The sequence below is a fragment of the Calonectris borealis genome, chromosome 1 (genome assembly GCF_964195595.1).
Source record: "Calonectris borealis chromosome 1, bCalBor7.hap1.2, whole genome shotgun sequence".
Taxonomy (NCBI): domain Eukaryota; kingdom Metazoa; phylum Chordata; class Aves; order Procellariiformes; family Procellariidae; genus Calonectris; species Calonectris borealis.
Genome location: NC_134312.1, coordinates 200398862 through 200419770, shown reverse-complemented (window position 1 = coordinate 200419770; position 20909 = coordinate 200398862). Strand labels below are relative to the sequence as shown.

Sequence of the window (20909 nt, the reverse complement as noted above, 5' to 3'; positions counted from 1 at the left end):
AGACGTATCAGCCCAAATAACTAAAGGCTTTTTCTGCATATGAAGTTAGTATTCAGCTGCAGCAACGTACCAGGTTTGTTGTCCCTGAAAAGCACTATTCACTTTCAATTTACCATAATTGCCCAAAGAAACCTAATGTAACTTGATTTCCTTCAGCTATTTAATCACTACTGCCACAGCTCATTCTATTTGCATTTTGATGGATTTTAAACCCTAGCATTACTTCTACATGCTTTCCTCAGCTGCTTACTTGAATTATTGGAGTTTTGTCATTCCGTTCTTCCCCAAAAACTCTACTTCATCATAACAATAACAGCTTTATCACTCAATAGTTTGGAAGTGCTGCACATAAATTGTTTCAAATATTGCCTTTGAGCTATCAGACACAGCGAAAAGGAAGCCTGGTTTCTTCTTGAAAGACAAAGAGAGCTCTTACTTGCACGAGTTAGTGAGCTGTGCTCCCTCTGGCACATCGGGGAATAGGAAAAAACAGAATCAGCAGAAAGGCATGGAAACTCAGAAGCATCTGAGTGGAGCTAGCTTATGTCCACACCACTAATTAATTACATTTACATTTGAAGGAGGGGTATTTACACTCAGGCTGGCCAGATCAAGCTCATAGTAACACTACACTCAAGTATCTGGATATGTGGAAGGGCTTTTTGTGTTAGGAGTAACTCCAGTGGTTCTGTAGTTAAGGCACTACTAGGACACTCGCAAGAGATCGGAGAGACAAACAGGATAATCAGCTGGCGTTGACAGAGTGCTAGTATCATATGTTGTACGGAGTTGTCTTATACACCCTGCACAAGATTAGGTATTCTGCAGATAATACTAGAAACCATCAATATATTTAAAGTAAAAAAACAAAACAAACAAAAAACCCCACCCAATCAAAAACCAACAACATACAATTCATTCTCATAACAGAATTTTTCAGCTTATTAAGAAGTCACCGTATCTTTTTGAAAAAAGAACACTCTTCACTAATTCGCAGTTGTGATGCCAGTCAATACCTGCCTTGAATATTAAGGTCACTCAAAGCTGAGTGTCTTACGGCTCTGGATGCTACTAGTAAATCCATTTACTTCTACTCCAGACAGATGAAAACAGAGCAACAGTCTTTATTTAGCTATTCCACACAGCTGTGAGGTATGATGGCAGGAGAGCAGAGGTGTCAGTTCATGGGGAACAAAAATTCCAGACACAGCTGCAGACACAAACCATCGCCCAGTGGCGAGAACCGTCAGTATTCAGTAGGGATCCACTTTGCTAATCAGGTACCCTTCTTACCCTTCTTTGCATTTGGCTTCAGAGTCTACCAAAATCAGTTGTCTCCTTACTTACTGACCTTGCTTGCAACAAGTGTTTCCTCAAATATTAGGATAAAATCTCCTTGCAAAACTCCGTGGATAAAAATCTCCTTGTAAATCTCATTACAAAGCATTAGGCACTCTGTTTTCTGAGAGAAGGATTTTGCTGCTGCCAAGTTCATTGGGTAACGGGAGAAATCAAACTGCCTGGCAAGCTGACCTCCTCTCATGCATTAGGATTCCTCAAATGAAGTTCAATTTTTTTGTAGCATTGGTCAGGTTTGATTGGTATTTGCCACATGAGATTAAATACAGAACTACCTACAATGAAAAGAGCTCATTTTCTGCCAGCAACATATTAACAAGATAGCAGCCAGTATGTAATTTACATGAAGTCCCATCAAGACATTAGTAAGCCAAGCTTTTGAATAGAGCCCTTTAAGGAAGTTTTGTTTTGAAAAACATGTCATTTAAAAACATGTCTATTAGTTCTGGGAAAGTTTAATGGTGGGGAATTCATGTCTTCAACATACTGGACTTGTAAATATTAATAAATATTTCATACTTTATTATTTTTATTATTAAAATATTTATGGCATAAATAAAGGTTCAAAGACTTGTCATGGTGATTTAAAGAATCTGCCCATATACGGCTCAAATTGGTTTATAACAAATGCTGCCGTCTTTTGATGCTGGAAGTTTTGCTGCTTGTTCTTCTCACAAAACAAAATGTCACTCATTAAACCTTACTCGGGCTGAAGTATCTTGGAACAAACCTTGACTGTACCTAAAGTTACTTCCTCTAGTTTCTTTGCAAAAAGGAAGAAATAACCAGTGACTCCCCAGGAACATAACAAAAGATCCAGGTGCTGCAAAGGGGAAAAAACATCAGGGATAATAGGACAGAAAGTTTTGGCTACAGGACAGGATCAGAAGGACATGTTTTTATTGCACCAGATCTCATTTAACTACCAGACTACTTAGGAACATGAAAAAGTGACAGCACAAAGACTGCACAAGCCACTGCAAAGGGATTTTTGGATACTCCAGATCATCTATACTAAAACTCAGAAAGTACTGCAGAGTAAACAGAGAGAATCATAGAATCATAGAATCATACAGGTTGGAAAAGACCTCTAAGATTCATCGTGTCCAACCGTCAACCCAACACCACCATGCCCACTACACCATGTCCCTAAGGGCCTCATCTACACGTCTTTTAAATACCTCCAGGGATGGTGACTCCACCACTTCCCTGGGCAGCCTGTTCCAAGGCCTGACCACTCTTTCAGTAAAGAAATTTCTCCTAATGTTCAATCTAAACCTCCCTTGGCGCAACTTGAGGCCATTTCCTCTCGTCCTATCGCTAGTTACTTGGGAGAAGAGACCAACACCCACCTCGCTACAACCTCCCTTCAGGTAGTTGTAGAGCGCGATGAGGTCTCCCCTCAGCCTCCTCTTCTCCAGGCTAAACAGTCCCAGTTCCCTCAGCCGCTCCTCATAAGACTTGTGCTCCAGGCCCTTCACCAGCTTCGTTGCCCTCCTCTGGACACGCTCCAGCACCTCCATGTCCTTCTTGTAGTGAGGGGCCCAAAACTGAACACAGTATTCGAGGTGCGGCCTCACCAGTGCCGAGTACAGGGGCACGATCACCTCCCTACTCCTGCTGGCCACACTATTTCTGATACAGGCCAGGATGCCGTTGGCCTTCTTGGCCACCTGGGCACACTGCCGGCTCATGTTCAGCCGGCTGTCGACCAGCACCCCCAGGTCCTTTTCCTCTGGGCAGCTTTCCAGCCACTCTTCCCCAAGCCTGTAGCGTTGCCTGGGGTTGTTGTGGCCGAAGTGCAGGACCCGGCACTTGGCCTTGTTGAATCTCATACAGTTGGCCTCAGCCCATCGATCCAGCCTGTCCAGGTCCCTCTGCAGAGCCTTCCTACCCTCGAGCAGATCAACACTCCCGCCCAACTTGGTGTTGTCTGCAAACTTACTGAGGGAGCACTCGATCCCCTCGTCCAGATCATTGATGAAGATATTGAACAGGACCGGCCCCAGTACTGAGCCCTGGGGAACACCGCTCGTGACCGGCTGCCAACTGGATTTAACTCCGTTGACCACAACTCTCTGGGCTCGGCCGTCCAGCCAGTTTTTCACCCAGCAAAGAGTGTACCTGTCTAGGCCGTGAGCCGCCAGTTTCTCTAGGAGAATGCTGTGGGAGACAGTGTCAAAGGCTTTACTGAAGTCCAAGTAGACCACATCCACTGCCTTTCCCTCATCCACTAGGCGGGTCACCTGGTCATAGAAGGAGATCAGGTTGGTCAAGCAGGACCTGCCTTCCATGAACCCGTGCTGGCTGGGCCTGATCCCCTGGTTGTCCCGGACATGGCTCGTGAGCACCCTCAAAACCAACCGCTCCAGAGAGGTTGCCAGAGAGGCAAGCATACAAAAGTGCATAGCCTATCATTCATACAGTTCTCATTCAGTAAAGATTGCTTCCAATAAATAAATAAATAAAATCCTCAGAGCTCACCTGCCTGCTGACAGTTCACCACATATTCTTGGAAAGCATTAACTCAGGACTCTGTAAAAAGGTCAGCTGAAATACTATAAATCCTAACGCAACGTGTGCCAAGGGAAGAAACAGTGCAGCCTACTACACCTCAGAGATGCATTAGGGCTCCCATGGCAAAGCACTGTATGTAACACAGCAGGACTGGCAAACAGCCTAGCAAGAAACAAGTAGAGTTTGATGTATGCATGACATCTACTAAGAGAATTAACTTTTGCTTCATCTTCCTAGGATATCACATTTTGTAAATACAGCTGCAAGAATATCTACATTTGCAGGTCAAGTACTGGAGAGTGATACACTGGTGGGAAATAATGTTTTTGAAGAACAAGAAATTATTGCCACTGGTTTAACACATAAGACAGGAACCACACAGACTTATGGAAAGTTAGATCAGGAAAGTGATTACTTCTAAACATCTATGACTGAGAAGCCAGACAGAAACATAAACCAGGATGGGATCAGGAGGTGCAGCCACTTGTATAAAGACTTCCGAGAAGCCATGCAGCAAGGAGAGCACTGTCACACAGTACGAAAGGAGACTATCACAAAACCAGGCAGCTGAGGCACGGCAGCACAGCTCCCGAGGCCCTGTATGTGCCTAACAGCTCTCCCAGACCTTTGTTTCTGCTCGCAAACAGATCCCTGTTTCTACTCCTAATGGCTCTTTGGCAATAGGGTTTCCCAAGTGGTTCTGCAAGTGTGGGAAGAAGGGAGAAACATACGATCTTTACAAGTTTGAGAATGTTAATAGAAAAAAGCCACACAAAAAGAGAGAAAATGACTGAATCTAGTGTTCAATGGTCTTTAAACTTCCCTTTGTCTAAATTAATAATTTGTCTAAATTATGAATTATTTAAAAAGTTCAAGACTACCCTCTGCACCAGTTGCTGCTTTAGCTTTATCTCACCAGGTATCTACCCTGCAACACAGCAAGTAGTATCTCTGTATGCAATTACTAGGCTGAACGCAAGCTTTTTTTTATATCTAATTATTTAAAAAAAACCCAAACAAACTTAAGGAATGAAACTTAAGGAGCAACAGATTAAACTGATAAAAATATACACACAAAAAAGATCTCCACAAAAATCCTATGCATAACTTGCATCCTTTTCTGGACGCTATAAAAAAAGACCTGCATGTTAGTTACATAGGATTTTTCAAAACAGAACAGAAACCAAATCTTGCTCTGTTTTGGGCTCCTTTGCAATGTTTGGGTAAACCTACATGTCACAAACGCATAGATGTGAAAGCCTTCAGGTACCATCAATTCCAGCATTGTGGAAACACACTTCACTTCTCTGTTTTTCTAATCCAAACTTGACAAACCTAAAAGCAATGACTACTTGTCAAGAAGAACGGTACAATAACAGGTTCTCTGCATTCACACTATGACAAGGCAGTAGCCGAGGCACTTAACGTAAGTTTTAAGACTACCACAGACAACTGCAAACCAGCTTATAAAATAACTGTCTGTTTAGGCTGCTCCAAACAAATCATGTATGTTCCTCTCAAGGTTACTTGGTTTTAATATAAATTTCGTTTCATTATATCTGCAGTGGCAGCTTGCCTAATTCCAGATGAGTTATTCTTCCATCTCTAAATTTTTTTGTCCCAAATAGGCTAAAAAAAAAAAAAAAAAAAAAAAAGAAAAAAGAGCTATCTCCCTGCTTAGCACTTCACAAGAGATGCGTAAGAATTCCTCACTCTGGAGACAAACACACATCAGGATGCACAACTGAAATACCACAAACAAAAAAACCCTGCAAAAAACCCTCACTTGATCTCTCTGTAAATGATATGATTAAAATGGTTCTGTGCTTCACATTTAAGACAATGCTGCACCATATATAGCATCAGAGAGAGTGCTGCAGAAACTGCAAAGGCAAAGCATGCTGTTCTTGTGATCCAGTTCTCTTCAACAATCTCATAAGACAATTTTAATAGTCAAAAGGGAACATGAATAAGGAATGGATGAGCCATTTGGTCTTTTGAAAAAAAGGAAAAGCAGAGGCTTGAAATGCTGCAGAGGAGGAACTTGATTTTTAGCAGATAAGAGAAGACAGTCAGGTTATGTAGGAGGCAATCCTGCTGAGGATTGGGGGAGGCGGAGCAGAAGAGGGGGAAAAATACGGGTTTTTTCCTTGACCCAGGACAGGAGAAATTAAGCACATTCTACAGGAAACAATTCAGTGGCAGCAGAAGGAGGCAATATTGGGGAAGCAGCTAAAAGAGCAGCCTTGGTGGAGATTCAGCTCACACAGAAAAGTGGCTTGTGGTTACTTCTCAAATGTTTCTATTAAATCTCATACATATTAATAAGAGAAAAACGGATACTCTTGTCCTGTTACAGGAAGAATATGCACCAGGTGGGGAGGAGTTAACAACCGAGTTGAAAACTCCATAAAAGCTTGTCCTGGTTTCGGCTGGGAAAGAGTTCATTTTCTTCCTAGTAGCTGGTATGGTGCTGTGTTTTGGATTTAGGATGAGAAGAATGTTGATAACACACTGATGTTTTAGTTGTTGCTAAGTAGTGATTACATGATCAAAGACTTTTCAGTTTCCCATGCTCTGCCAGGTGCACAAGAAGCTGGGAGGGAGCATAGCCAGGACAGCTGACCCAAACTGGCCAAAGGGGTATTCCATACCATATGACGTCATGCTCAGTATACAAGCTGGGGGAGTTCACCGTGATCGCTGCTCAGGGACAGGCTGGGCATCAGTCGGCGGGTGGTGAGCAATTGCATTGTGCATCACTTGCTTTGTATTTTCTTTTATCATCATCATTATTATTATTATTCTCTTTTCCTTTGGTGCCTTATTAAACTGTCCACCTTAACCCACGGGTTTTACTTTTTTTTTCCCCCAACTCTCTCCCACATCCCACTGCGGGGGAGGGTGAGCGAGCGGCTGTGTGGTGCTTTGTTGCCAACTGGGGTTAAACCACGACAGCCCTTTTTGGCACCCAACGTGGGGCAACACAGCAGAAGTAGTTTTTGACAAAGGGAAGAAAATAGTCCAAATCCTACTGAAGGCCAGTTTTGCCATAAAACAAAGTAAGGTCAAGGGACCTGCACAGGAAATCCATTTTTTAGGAATAAAATGGCAAGATGGATGTCGTCAGATCCCAATGGATGTGATCAACAAAATAACAGCCATGTCTCCACCAACTAGCAAAAAGGAAACACAAGCTTTCTTAGGTGTTGTGGGCTTTTGGAGAATGCATATTCCAGATTACAGTCTGATTGTAAGCCCTCTTTATCAAGTGACCCTGAAGAAGAATGACTTCAAATGGGGCCCTGAGCAACAACAAGCCTTTGAACAAATTAAACAGGAGATAGTTCAGGCAGTAGCCCTTGGGCCAGTCCAGGCAAGATGTAAAAAATGTGCTCTACACTGCAGCCGGGGAGAATGGCCCTACCTGGAGCCTCTGGCAGAAAGCACCAGGGGAGACTCGAGGTCGACCCTTAGGGTTCTGGAGTCGGGGAACCGGGGGATCCAAGGCCCGCTACACTCCAACTGAGAAGGAGATATTGGCAGCATATGAAGGGATTCGAGCTGCTTCAGAAGTGGTTGGTACTGAAGCACAGCTCCTCCTGGCACCCCGACTGCCGGTGCTGGGCTGGATGTTCAAAGGGAGTGTCCCCTCTACACATCATGCAACCGATGCTACGTGGAGTAAGTGGGTGGCACTGATCACACAATGGGTTCGAATAGGAAACTCCAGTCACCCAGGAATCTTGGAAGTGATCACGAACTGGCCAGAAGGCAAAGATTTCGGAATATCCCCAGAGGAGGAGGTGACGCGTGCTGAAGAGGCCCCACTGTATAATAAACTGTCAGAAAATGAGAAACAACATGCAGGGTCCTGTCACCTTTTGGGAAAGCATTGGAAATGGAAAGCTGCTGTATGGAGTCCTATACGACAAGTTGCAAAACTGCTGAAGGAGAAGGTGAATCGAATCAGTTTGCAGAGGTGAAAGCCATCCAGCTGGCTTTGGATATTGCTGAACGAGAAAAGTGGCCAGTGCTCTATCTCAATACTGACTCATGGATGGTGGCAAATGCCCTGTGGGGGTGGTTGCAGCACTGGAAGCAGAACAACTGGCAGTGCAGAGGCAAATGCATCTGGGCTGCCGCATTATGGCAAGATATTGCTGCCTGGGTAGAGAACCTGGTTGTAAAGCTACGTCACGTAGATGCTCAGGTACCCAAGAGTCGGGCCACTGAAGAACACCAAAACAACCAGCAGGTGGATCAGGCTGCTAAGATTGAAGTGGCTGAGATGGACCTGGACTGGCAACATAAGGGTGAATTATTTATAGCTCGATGGGCCCATGACAAAGCTGTTTCAGGAAACCCAGGAACTATGGTAAGGAAAGTACATGTTAAACCAACATAAACTCTTAGCAGTTGTAAGAGACTGTTGAACAAAAAGAGTTGGATAAACACTGACGTATTGAATGGGTGAAAAATGAACCCTCAGTATTTACAGGCACAATTTTAGACAGACAAATAGGACTTCTCCTACTCCTATTTTCCATCACAGGCAGTCTCAAGTTCCAAAAGTAAAAGCAGGTACAGTGTCATCCAAGTGTTTCACCTGCCGCAGGTGTACGAGAACTCAGCTCAGATACCCATCTTTGTAACACTGTAAATTCTTTGATTATGGAAAGCACATCTACATTAACTGATAAAAATATGAGCTGCTTGAGAACAAAGTTTTAATTATTTAAATTTCAATAGACAGCGGAACCTGAAGTTCACAGTATGCAGAGGGGCAATGACCTCAAAGTAATGCCTACTGAAAACATACACTTGAAATTCTGGTCCTTTTACCCATAACGTCTTGTAGGAAAACTGGGAGACTAGTAAGTGATAAAACCCTTGATTAAAAACAAAAGTGACTTTTTGGCTCACTGTTCTAACTCTAAAGGCATACAGAAAACTCCTACTGTTGTAATGAGAGAAAAATTTGAGAGCAGAAAAATTTGAAACAAGTTATTTTTCATAACCTTAAATACTCATACTATCTAAGTCCTTTCAAACCAAGAACAAAAGCTTTATAGTCCACATCTAACAGGCAATCAGGAGGCGCTGCAGCAATAAGTGATCACAGCTACAACAGAAGAATAACACCACAAGCAGAGTTCCTGCTTTGGCGCAGATACTTGTGCTCAGCTCCCTGCCTTCCCTAAGCCCCCTCCCTCCCCTACTCCAAAGCCATCCTGCCCATGGACCAGTTTCGGCCAAGTTTTGAAGCTTGGTGGAGGTCTCACACTAAGTATATGCCAGTAAATTTCATCAAAGCTGTTGCATGGGTAGAAGAAACAAGTGCACACTCCCTGTTAGGAAATAACTGCTCTGAGCTCAGGAGCTCATTTTCTGCCTGGCCCCCTGGCAAGTTAAGCAACACCAAACTGGCCACCGCACCAGTTTTCGGTCTTTTGGGTTTTTTGACCAAATGGTAACTAGGGATCAAGGAAAGGTGCCAACTACCACAGAGCTGTCAGGAATGGTTTAGCAGATACAGGGGAAAACTGACAACAGAGGGCTGGGGCGGGCACTGCAGATAGAGAGCTGGGAGGGAGAAGAGGGATAGAGTCCTTCTGCTGGCAGAAGAGTAGAAAGAGCAGACACAAGACAACTCCCCAAGAAACCAGGCTGACTAGTTCTGTCGCTCTTGGAACATTTTTCATTAGAGGACTGCCAAGAGAACAGATTTCATGCCATATACAGGGCACATGCCCACCTGCCCTTATAAACTAATATGACCAATAGAGTGCAAAGCACCATATAAGAAGATAAATAATTTTTCTACTCAAGTTGAGCGTCTAGTTTTCCAATACATTTGTATCCAGTCTGAGCACCTCAACAGGAATTCTACTTATTTATAATAACAGAATAGTTTCTCATTTAAGATGATAACATGCACGCTTGAGCCGAGACACTACAACACAACTAAGTGCATCCAAAGCGGTTCAACTTCTTTCTTTTGAAAGTCATGAGAGGCATGTAAACATAGTTAACTGTTACTAATGATCTAACCTGTTTAATTTGCTGTTCCTTTTCTTGAAAAGTAACCCTCTTTTCCTTCGGGAATGCTTTTCGCACGCTTAACATGCAAATGTTGTACTTCAGTGCTGATACTTTAGCTTTTTCTGTAATTGGAAATCAGAAGTTACTGACACACTGCAGTTAATATCACCTTGCCACTGCTTGATAGCTACTGCATTAGCATTTTCAGTAGAGATTTCTTCTGGAGGAGGCAGATGGAATCACCTTCTCTCTGTTTATGCAACAGACTCTTCAAATGGGAGCATTACAACAGATCACCATGTGCTTCTCATGCGGACTGTGCTTTGGGGAAATCAGAGCTATCTCCCTACTGACAAGAGCTATTGTAGTCTCCTGAAACCGTAAAGAGTTCAGTTTGTACCATTAACATGAAGTTATACATTCTAAATTACAAACTGCTTTGTTTGCCAGGATTTTAGACACATTAGACATTACACTGTATTAAAAAAAAAGCAAAATCTTTCTGCAAGTAGATGCTATGAAAAGAACACACAACTAGTTACTCCATAGCTTTCAAAATCACATTTTTCCATACTTTGTGGAGTTTGAGGCATAAACACACTCATACATTTACAAGACTAGTAAATCCATAAAACAAGCCATTCTCCTTACAACTCTCGGCCCAGGAGAAGAGCAAGGACTGCACTTTTCAGAACATATAGTTCTTGTTATAGAAGTAAAACCCTATCCCGAACAAGATTTTTAATTTTTTTTTTTAAGTAAAACCAGTCAATACACCTTAGTTACGATCTGCAGACAACTCAGCCAAAGTTAACTTCTTCCTCTTTTTCTCAGTGCAGACTGCACTACCAAATTCTGCTAGTGTTTTAGCAAAAGGGTTGCCTGTAGGAAACAGGCTGGCTTCACCCACTAACTCCTACTACGTGCCTCAAAACAGTGTCTTCTGACCATCCTCTAGCCAGTCTGTATTACAGCTGATCACCTACAAAAACATTTGGGATAGGTAATAAGATATAAGTCAGCCATAAGTGAAAATGAACCACAAGAGAAGAGCTCCACTCCTTCTGACCTTCTGAGGGATGTGGTAAGCAGACACAATCAGTTCAATTCACTAACAGCATAATACAGCCATTGTTTAAAAAAGCAATGTTAAATGCAAAACATGTTTTGATAACAAGAACGAATTCATGAAATGGTTTTAAACTAATGAAAAGTGATTTCACAACATCCCTTATGTATTTCTAGGTGTGCTTTCTTGCAAACAGAGCTCTGGGCAAGTTATATGTGAAAAGAAAAAATAATCTAGTAAGGAAGTGTTCACTCATGTTTTTCTACTTCAAAACATTTAAAACAAAATGAATGAGATGTTGCCTCAAGTCTTTTGCAGTTCCTTCAGTTACACGTGTTCACAGATTTTTTCCACTCTGCTGATACTCCTTCAACTTCTACGCATTTGGTGAGAAACGGCTGTTTTCACCTTTCCAATGAGCTTAATAGCTAATCTGCCTGATAGATCACAACTACACAGCAATAGTGGTCTAAATACGCCAGTGTTCACCAGCATACAACATCAATGCTTCAGAGAGATACAACGATGCTGGCAGTTTCTATGGGAGGAAGACAATAGACTAGCTCATGAATCTCCTTTCATCTTATCCACACCGGTCCTCCTCAGTGTCCACAGCCAGTATGTAAGTAATATAATTTAGGGTTACAGAAGAGGCATAACCAAGTAAATACATACTAGCAGTGAATTACAGAGTAAGACTGAGCCCATCAGACACCAAAAGCAAGACATTGAGCAACATGTGAGCGCCCCAGCAGAGGAGGGTGGGGCAAGCAGCACAGAGAAGTAAAACTGAAAGGAAAAGGGTGATGTGATGAAAGAAGCAGCCCCAACTTTACTATACCATTTTCTACTTTGATTATTAGGAATATTTTATGATACTACATTAAGCTTGGCTTCCCACTTGATCTACTAACTGAATAGGTAAGTTTAACCTTTAATACACGAGCAGGGACTACAAGGAGGAAAAAAAAAACAGGAAGAAGAAATAATTGGGGGAATGAAGGCATTCTCTCTTCCCGTTTCCTTGTTAGCTTCACATCTTAACAGTTATCTAATCTTTAACAATAACCTTTGAGAAACACTGCTGTCTGTGGGGTTTCAACTTCTCTTTTACGCTCAGCATTTACTTGAAATTTTCTGTTGTGTCTCCTCTTTTCTAAAGCTTCCCTTCCTCCATCTGTCTGTCCTTTACCCAGACACACACCAGCTGCATATTGTGCCCTTTGCCAAAGCCACAGGAGTGCAACAAGCCATAAGTCCTGCTTCTGCACCCACCGTATGTGAACATTTGCAGAGACCAGCATCACCTCATTCATTAGCAGTGCGCTAAAGGCACGTCTTTGCTCTTCTTCATAGCACACCATGCAGTGGTTCTCAAACCAAAATAAAACATAAGGAGCACTGGAAGAAAGTAAACATACCTGCCAAGAGAAACAGAAAATCCTGTATTTTGCTATTAATCCTCCCTATGCCAGCTTGAACTCAACTGCAACGCAAAAGAAAAACACACAAAGGAAAAACAAACAAACCAACCAAAAAGCCCAAACACAAGCCCCCCTTCCTCTCCCTTGATGAGATGACCTTTTATCAAGAGTGCAAACAAAATTCAACAGGTTAAAAACAAAGAAAGAAACAAACCCAAAAACCAAAACCCACAATAGAAAAATCTCACAGAAAAATAAAATCCTTGGTCACCAAGTATGATTTAGACAGGTAACAGCTGTAAAATTCAGTGACAGCAATAAAAATCAGTAAGTAATTTTCTTATTAAACGACCACTTTTTCTTAATAGTCTATATGCGCAGACATTAAGAATGAAGCTGATTTGTGAGCAAAAAGTGCCAGCCGTCTAGAAACCAGATTTATAGACGAAAATGAAAGTTGTCGCATAAACAGGAGCCAACCCTTTCAATAATTTTCATACAAATGAAACCCTAATGAACTCAGAAGGGCTCTTTACAGCTTCTCTATGCCTGTGAAGGAGAAATTATTCACCATCATCCATCCCTGACCCACTCTGTGATCAAGACACAGAGCTGGGACTTGGGAGGTTGAGGTTCTGTTCCCAATTTAGCCAGAGACCACCTGTGCGACCCTGAGCACGTCTCTTAATCTCCGAGTTTTTGTTCTTTGCTTAAGAGAAGAAATGCAGAGTCCTAATCTGCCTTTTGTCATACAGAACAAACTGTAATGGGTACAGAAACCTTCCTGTCACACCTGTAAAATGTGAGTCACACAGCCCCCCTCAGGACTGCTGCAACAACTACCGATGCCCCAGACCTCCATTATTAAAGACTGTCTAAAATTTGGTTCCAAGTGTTTACAGATTTAAGCACGATTTTCCCAGAAAACCAGTACTATTTATTCACACAAACAGACTACTAAACCACAGCAATCTGGCAAGTTTGGATATACTGAAATATTTGCAACTCTCTCATGTCAACATTTCACATAACATCTCAACAAGAAATATTGTTTTACAACAATTTTAAGTCCAAATAACTTTTTGCCTGTGGTTTATGTTCCACATACGTAAAGCTAACAAAAAAAGGCTGTGAAATACCATGGGCATTCAGAAAAGTTATCCAAAAACCTAAGTCCTGCAGAAAAAAAAAGTAACTGGTTATTTCTAATGGAAGGATGTCTTTACAAGTTTGCCCAGCTATAAAGTATATGCAAGCCTTTTATTTCTAGCTAGGGATATCAAAGCACGTATTTTACGCAAATAGCAAGAAGTGCAAGGACCTACAGACACTAGGTAGATCTATACATAGCTTAAAATAGTTCTTCATACTTTGGGTTTTTTTTTTCTTTTCAGCTTCCTTACTTAAACATGCCAAACGCTCAATAACGCGTTTCTTAGTTTTCCTACGCTGCTTCCAAGTTTTACCAAGTCTGACAAATACTGCGCATCACCGTGCCGCTCCGTTTACCCTGCCTGGAGAAAGCAAACATCCTCCTGAACTGAAGTTCCCACCTGAAGACCGAAAAGGGTAAATATCATCCTGACCGACACCGTCTGCAAATCAGATTTACATAACGCTGAGCCCTTGTCCAGAAAGCCTTGACGCAGTCTGACAAAACCCCATAAGCCCTAAATCCTTTCCCCTGCCCGCTTAAGTGGGATGTTTTCAGCCTCATTACGCTTCAATGACACTGGACTTCTTAATTAGAAGGGGGGGGGGAATAAATACACCCATAAGGTGGTCAAGGAGCTATTTCACACATCAGGAAGACAGATTAACAACCGAAAAATTGAGAGGGGAAACTTCACCCGCGGAGACATGAGGGGCAGAGACCCTGCGAGGGCTCCGGCAGCCCCCACGGAGCCCTCGTGGAGTCTCTGCCCCTCACCGCCTCCCCGAGGAGCCTGTCCCCAAACGAAGCGCTCCGGCCCCCCCCTCGGGCCTCCTCTCCCCCGTCCCCGTCCCTCGCTTCTCCACAGGCGACCCCGGGCCGGGACCCCGCCACCATGAAGCGCCTGAGGGCGGGCTCCCGCCGTCCTCGCCCGCGGCCCCGGGAGGGCGCCTGAGGCGGGGGGACAACAGGTAAACCCGGCTCCGGAGGGAGCGCCTGAGAGGGGTCTCCTCTCGCCCGCCTGAAGGAAAGCCTGAGGCGAGCGAAGGGAAAGGAAACCTCGCCGGGGCGCAGGAGAGAAGAGGCCCCCGCAGGAGGCGGGTGGTGAGGGGTCCTCCCCGCCCAGCTGGCAGCCCCCGGCGCCCGCGGCGCTCCCCGTCCACTCACACACACACAGCTCCACCACGTAGGCGTAGTAGGACCAGGCCACGACCAGGGCGATGAAGGCCACGGGTACCCAGGCCAGCACCTTCTGGCAACACTTGAGAACGTGGGACGGCGCCATCTTCCCTGCCGGGCCGCCGCAGGAGGCATCGGCGCCGGCGCTGCAACGGGCGGCAGCAGCGGCTGCAGCTACGGCCGCCGCTGCGGAGCCGGCCCAGGGCGGGCGGGCAGGCCCTGGGCGGGCCGCGGTGGGCGGGAGAGGGGCGGCCCCGGCGTCTGCCACCGCCTCCTTCCCGCGGGTGCCGAAACGCCTCAGCGTCCCACCGCCCTCCGCTGCCTCCTCCCACCGCCCCTCGCCCTCCGCCGGGAGGGAGGTGAACGGGCCCCCCTCTCACCGGGCGGGTCGGTCACGGGGGTTTCACTCTGCACCGGCGGGGCCGTTTCTGGGCAGGATCCTCCTCCAGCCATAAAAAATGGTCTTAAACCTCAGCGCCGCTCTGTTGCGATTTTGACCGGGCGGGCGGGTCGGTGCCGGCCATCCTGGGCACAACGGCGCCGGGACGGGTCCGGGCAGCCATCCCCGGGGCCCTGCCGGTCTGTTACCTCCTCCTGCTCACCATGCCCATGTACTTACAGGGCTCCGATACCTTGTTGGATTCAGCAACGTTTAATGGTAAATAACTTACTAAACTGCTTCCCGAACTCCAGTTAATGCCTGGCAACTGCGGGCAGCACCGCGACCTTCCGGAAAGGCATCGCCACTGGCGCTGCTTTGCGGGGCTGCTCCTCTTTAAGGCGGAGGTTTTCAATGCTTGAAATTTTTAGCCCTGCCATAGCATTACTATCGCCTGGGATCCCGGGGCTGGAGCGGCCCGTGGCATGACGAAATCCCCGTTTCTCTTCAAAATCGGGGGGTGCCGGTGCCGGGTGCGCTCCCCCGGCTGGCGGGCGGCTGCGGCTCCCGCGGGGCTCCGGCGCCACCTGGCGGCGGCGGGAGGAGCCGCCCGAGGCTGAGCCGGGCCTGGCTTGCGGCGGCGGGAGCGGCGGGGAAGCTCTCCCGCCCCGGGAGCGGCTGGAAAGGTAAAATCCGTAGGGCGAGGGGTAAGGCCGTGGCAGCCCTCCGTGGGGAGAGGGGAGCCCCGAAAGGCTTGGAAAAACCGGCAAGGGGGGTGGCTGGTGTGGGCGGGCAGAAGGCGTGGGAAGGTGGGTGTGTGGATGTGTGTTCGGCGGGGCCTTAGGGCCTCCGGTCCTGACAGACACAGAGTAACTGCGGAGCAGGGAGGTGTTCCCGGGACCACTGGAAGATGGAGGGCAGGCTGGGATCGGGTCTAAGTGCATGGGCATGCAAGTGGGAGCAGGACCGGGCGGTAAGAAGGAGGTTGCAAAATTGTACATAGTAATGCAAGGGCTGTTAAAGAAAGGGATCACAGGAGAGGGAGAGAGCTGGTGGAACAGCTTGGGCTGGCCCATTCCTAACGGAGAGCTGGAAGGTGTGGGAGGAGTGACTGGTTACACGGATGGCATCTTGGTTATAGGGACTAGTCACTCAGAAGAAGTTCTAACAAGGATAGAGCAGTTTGGATTTAACATGAGCTAGGAAAATCTTGGGCTGATGTGCTGGTTAGCACATCAGGGATATTGTTAAAGTATTCCAGCTTCTCCAATCTTCATTCTGTTTGTTAAAGCTGTAAAAACATGCAACAGCTGCTGGTGTGTGCTTTCCCTCAAGATCTCAAGGGAGTTTTAACTTAGTTTCAAGACAATGGGAACAGATTTAAATGTTTAGTGTCCTAGTAATGAATATTTGTTAATAGTCTTCTCAGAAGTAATCAATTTTACCTTTGAAGGGGTGTGGAATGAACAAAAAATTGAACAAATAAATTAGTTTTTTGAATTGGAGTACGATACAGGGGAGGTGCAGAAGTTGCATGAAGTCTGCACGGCACCTTTGCCACCAAAGTGGTACTAGAGGGGCGCAGTTATATCAGCCTATATACGCTGCAGGTTAGATTGGGCCACTGAGCATATCCAAACAAAATCTGCTATTAGTCCTGTAAATTATGGGATGAAATTAGGAATGTCAGAAATATGGAATGAAATATGGGATGTTAGAAATTAATTATTCTGGACTACGTTCAGAGTGTGCCTCTTCTGTACTGCCTGCCCGGCAAAACTTGCCTGGCATACTGGCTGCCTGGCAAACATCATGGAAACAACACAGAAGGTACGGGCAGATCTGACATTTAACAGTCCTAAATTCGTTTGGTATTGAAATGCTCTCACCTAAAATCAGGAAGATGGGGCCAGGTTTTGGTAGTGGTGGGGGTTACAGGGGTGGCTTCCGTGAGAAGCTGCTAGAAGCTTCCTCCATGTCTGACAGAGCCAATGCCAGCCGGCTCCAAGACGGACCCGCTGCTGGCCAAGGCCGAGCCCATCAGTGACGGTAGCAACTCTGGGATAACGTATTTAAGAAGGGGGGAAAAAACTGCTGCGCGAACAGCAATTGCAGCTGGAGAGAGGAGTGAGAATATGTGAGAGGAACCACCCTGCAGACACCAAGGTCAGTGAAGAAGGAGGGGGAGGAGGAGCTCCGGGTGCCGGAGCAGAGATTCCCCTGCAGCCTGTGGTGAAGACCATGGTGAGGCAGGCTGTCCCCCTGCAGCCCATGGAGGTTAATGGTGGAGCAGATATCCACCTGCAGCCCGTGGAGGACCCCACCCCGGAGCAGGTGGATGCCCGAAAGAAGCTGTGACCCTGTGGGAAGCCCGTGCTGCAGCAGGCTCCTGGCAGGACCTGTGGCCCTGTGGGAGGGACCCCACGCTGGAGCAGGGGAAGAGTGTGAGGAGTCCTCCCCCTGAGGAGGAAGGAGCGGCAGAGACAACGTGTGATGAACTGACCGCAACCCCCATTCCCCGCCCCCCTGCGCCACTCGGGGAGAGGAGGGAGAGAAAATCGGGGGCGAAGTTGAAGCCGGGAAGAAGGGACGGGTGGGGGGAAGGGGTTTTTAAGATTTGGTTTTATTTCTCATTATCCTACTCTGATTTGATTGGTAATAAATTAAATTAATTTTTCCCCAGGTTGAGTCTGTTTTGCCAGTGACAGTAACTGCTGAGTGATCTCCCCCTGTCCTTATCGTGACCCACGAGCCTTTCGTTACATTTTCTCTCCCCAGTCCAGCTGAGGAGGGGAGTGACAGAGCAGCTTTGGTGGGCACCTGGCGTCCAGCCAGGGTCAACCAGCCACAGGGGCGGGGGGGTATGGAATTTTGAATCCCATACAAAGTAATTCAGTAACAAACTTGGGATGGTTATCTGATGCAGTGACGATAACCAGCCGGGATAGCCAAAAGTGGCATGTGGCTAAAGGGACTGCCAATTTCGTAGAATCCTGGAATCGCAGAATAGTTTGGGTTGGACGGGACCTTTAAAGGTCATCTAGTCCAATCCCCCTGCCGTGGGCAGGGACATCTTCAACTAGATCAGGTTGCTTTGAGGTATTTTAACAGAAAATACCTCTGAGGTGGTCAGTTGAACACTGTCTCTGGCTATTTATTGTACCAAGCACAACTGCTGGCAACTGAAACAGCGAACCGGTGGTTAGATGCTTTGTGGAAGGAGTTAATTCCTTTCTCGTGGGCAATACAGCAGAGACATGCTGTGTCCGGAGGGTCACCAGATGAATGGTGTCAATTTTCATCTTGAGAGTGGGATGGGTCTTCAACGATGGGCTGGTGGCTTGGGGACTTATTAAAGGAGGGCATGAAAAGTGGGGTATAAAACCTTGCATTAGCCTACTGAAAGTTGTGGGTACGGGGCTGCGGGAACCTGATTTATGAGAGGGATGTGTATATATAATAAGACCTCAAGTCTAACCAACCACTGTTGGAGGTGAACAACTTCACAGCACGTACATTCTGCACCACCTGCTGAACCCTGTGGAGCGCTGTGGGTATGACCATGTGTCGGTGGGAAGGAGGCAGAACGGGAACTCCAGTGGTACGTGGTAACAGCGAGGGTTGTATGTGTGTAGCCTCCCTGCTAGCGGTAGTGTGGGAGGGTAACACAAGCAGAGCGTTTATTTGGGAGGAGTTTGGGTGGAGAAAGGACAGTACAAGGGCAGTGAAAAAGTGGGTCCAGAAATGGGGAAAGGTAAGAACAACAGAGGGATGCGATCAGATCTTCTGATGGTAGGAGTGTGAATGCCTCCACGCTGTAGGGATGCTGCCCTGCAGACCCGAACCCACCAGGACATCGGGGGGAACCCCCTTGGGCAGCCCTGCTGGACTCCCCATCAGCTCTCTGCCCACACGACTTGGTGTGGGAGGGTGGAGTGAGGAGGGGTAGGCTTGCACCCTGGTACTCGGCAGTGGGGAGGCAAGGGGGATAGGACTGTAATGCAGTATCATTGGGTGTAATCTGCAAGTTTTAAGAATGATAATTAGTTTTAGAGTTGTGTGTGCTTTTAATCATTTAATCGCTGTGTTAGTTTCTTCTAGTGTATTCACTGAATGAACATTGTACTCTCAAGCCTGCAGTCTAAAGGGAAGGGAGCTGGACCTGGGAAGTAAAGCTACAAACAGCTTTCACCAAGCTGTGCTGTTACTGTGCACTGACCCTCCCCTCGTCCCCACCAACTTTCATAACAAAAACCCATGATCCTTCACAATAAGCACAATTCCTAACATGAAGACTAAGAAGCACAGCCATGAATAAAAATAGGCTTAACTAGCAAATGATTCATTGTGCTAGGGAAGACGTAAGGTGATCCAACACGACTCTCCCTATCCCAGTCTTCCTTGCTGATGCTGACTCCAGCTTCACCCGCGGGGGTATCGGCAGGGCCACATGCCTGTTGACACAACCCCCTTTTAGCACATGTCAGTACTGAGCTGCAGGAACAGCCACCGCGTGTGGTTTGGAAGTAGTCTGATGCCAGCAAAGCTGGAAGCTGTGACATGGCTGCTATTTCTGTTCTGGGTCAGAGAGATGCCTTGGGTAGAACAGAAAGCCAGTGACAGCTGCATAAACCTAGGACAGGACGGATGATTTTTTACCAGCTATTGCCCAGTAACATTTCTGTGCAATGTTTCCATACTGACAAGAACTGAAGTGAAACTGAATTAAACAAGGACAACATCAAGGTGGTGAGGTGGCAGAGAGGGACTATGCATCCCCGGATAGTGCCCGCCACCGAGGAGTTATGCTGCACAAGTAGCCCCTTGGCACAGCTGGCAGAACTAACATCTTCCACTTCTCAAAGCCATCTGGGACATCTCTACAAGGACCTCTTGAGAAGAAACCAGCTTCTTGAATAGAAGCCAAGCAGGATGGAAGGAAGCTCTGCTAGAAATCGCTGAGCGCCTGTTTGGCTTCAAACGGCCGCATTGCAGGCCGTTGTGCAAACTCTGCTGCCTCAGATGTGGGAAGGGACAAGTGATGACACTTGGAGCAGACTCTGGGAAGCCAAACAGCAACTGAGAATGCCGTGTTGTGGGAATGGCTGCTCGCCTCACTTGCATCTGATCCCAAAACTGTAAAATAGCAAAAAAAAAAAGGACATTTCACACTTCCAGTTCTGGCTGCTCACCTGCTTTAGCCACAGAAAGAACTGCATGAGAGAAGTGAAATATTTCCCCTTGCAGCCTCAGCACCGTTGCCGTACACCACCGCTGTAGTACTTCCTTTCTCCAGGGAATTGCTCGTTGGATGGTTCTGACTTCAGAATCTACTTCGTTTAGGTGCAAATTCATACAGGTTTAAAACAGCTCCTCTCTAAGAGTTTTCACCCTTCACATAAAATAGCACATCAATTTAACAAAAAATGTCCAAATGCAAGTACTTGTATTCAGGGGCCATTAAAGACGATGAAGAAAGGCGGCATTCACAAAGTACAAGTTTAGTGAGGCTCATTTTCCATGCGCCCTTTGCAGTTCAAGGAGAAAGGCCAGGTCCTCCAGAGGACATCTCAGAGCAGCTAGCTGGTGCCTGACATCACATGAGGAAAACCCCACACGTTTCTCTGCATTAACCACAGAATATCCCTCCTCCCAGCTTTTCAAATCTGTGTGTCTGAAATGGGGCCAACATAAACCTTACGGTCTGCAAGGTGCAGCATCCGCGCTCCCACAGCCCGTTGCCTTCCATGTTACTTCCACCACCCGGTCAGCGTGGAAGGCCAC

The 20909-nt window shown here is 46.3% G+C and overlaps 1 protein-coding gene across 2 annotated transcripts in view; it reads right to left on the bottom strand.

Moving 5' to 3' along the window:
- ZDHHC20 (zDHHC palmitoyltransferase 20) overlaps window positions 1–15067 on the bottom strand; it is a 69062-nt gene extending 53995 nt beyond the window's left edge. The window contains exon 1 of one of the 2 annotated variants that reach the window (XM_075139932.1): window positions 14735–15067. In XM_075139932.1, the coding sequence (XP_074996033.1) occupies window positions 14735–14852 (118 nt within the window). In that variant the 5' untranslated portion in view covers window positions 14853–15067. The remainder of the gene's footprint in view (window positions 1–14734) is intronic. The other variant, XM_075139931.1, reaches the window with a different exon arrangement.
- Between the last annotated feature and the right edge of the window lie 5842 nt (window positions 15068–20909).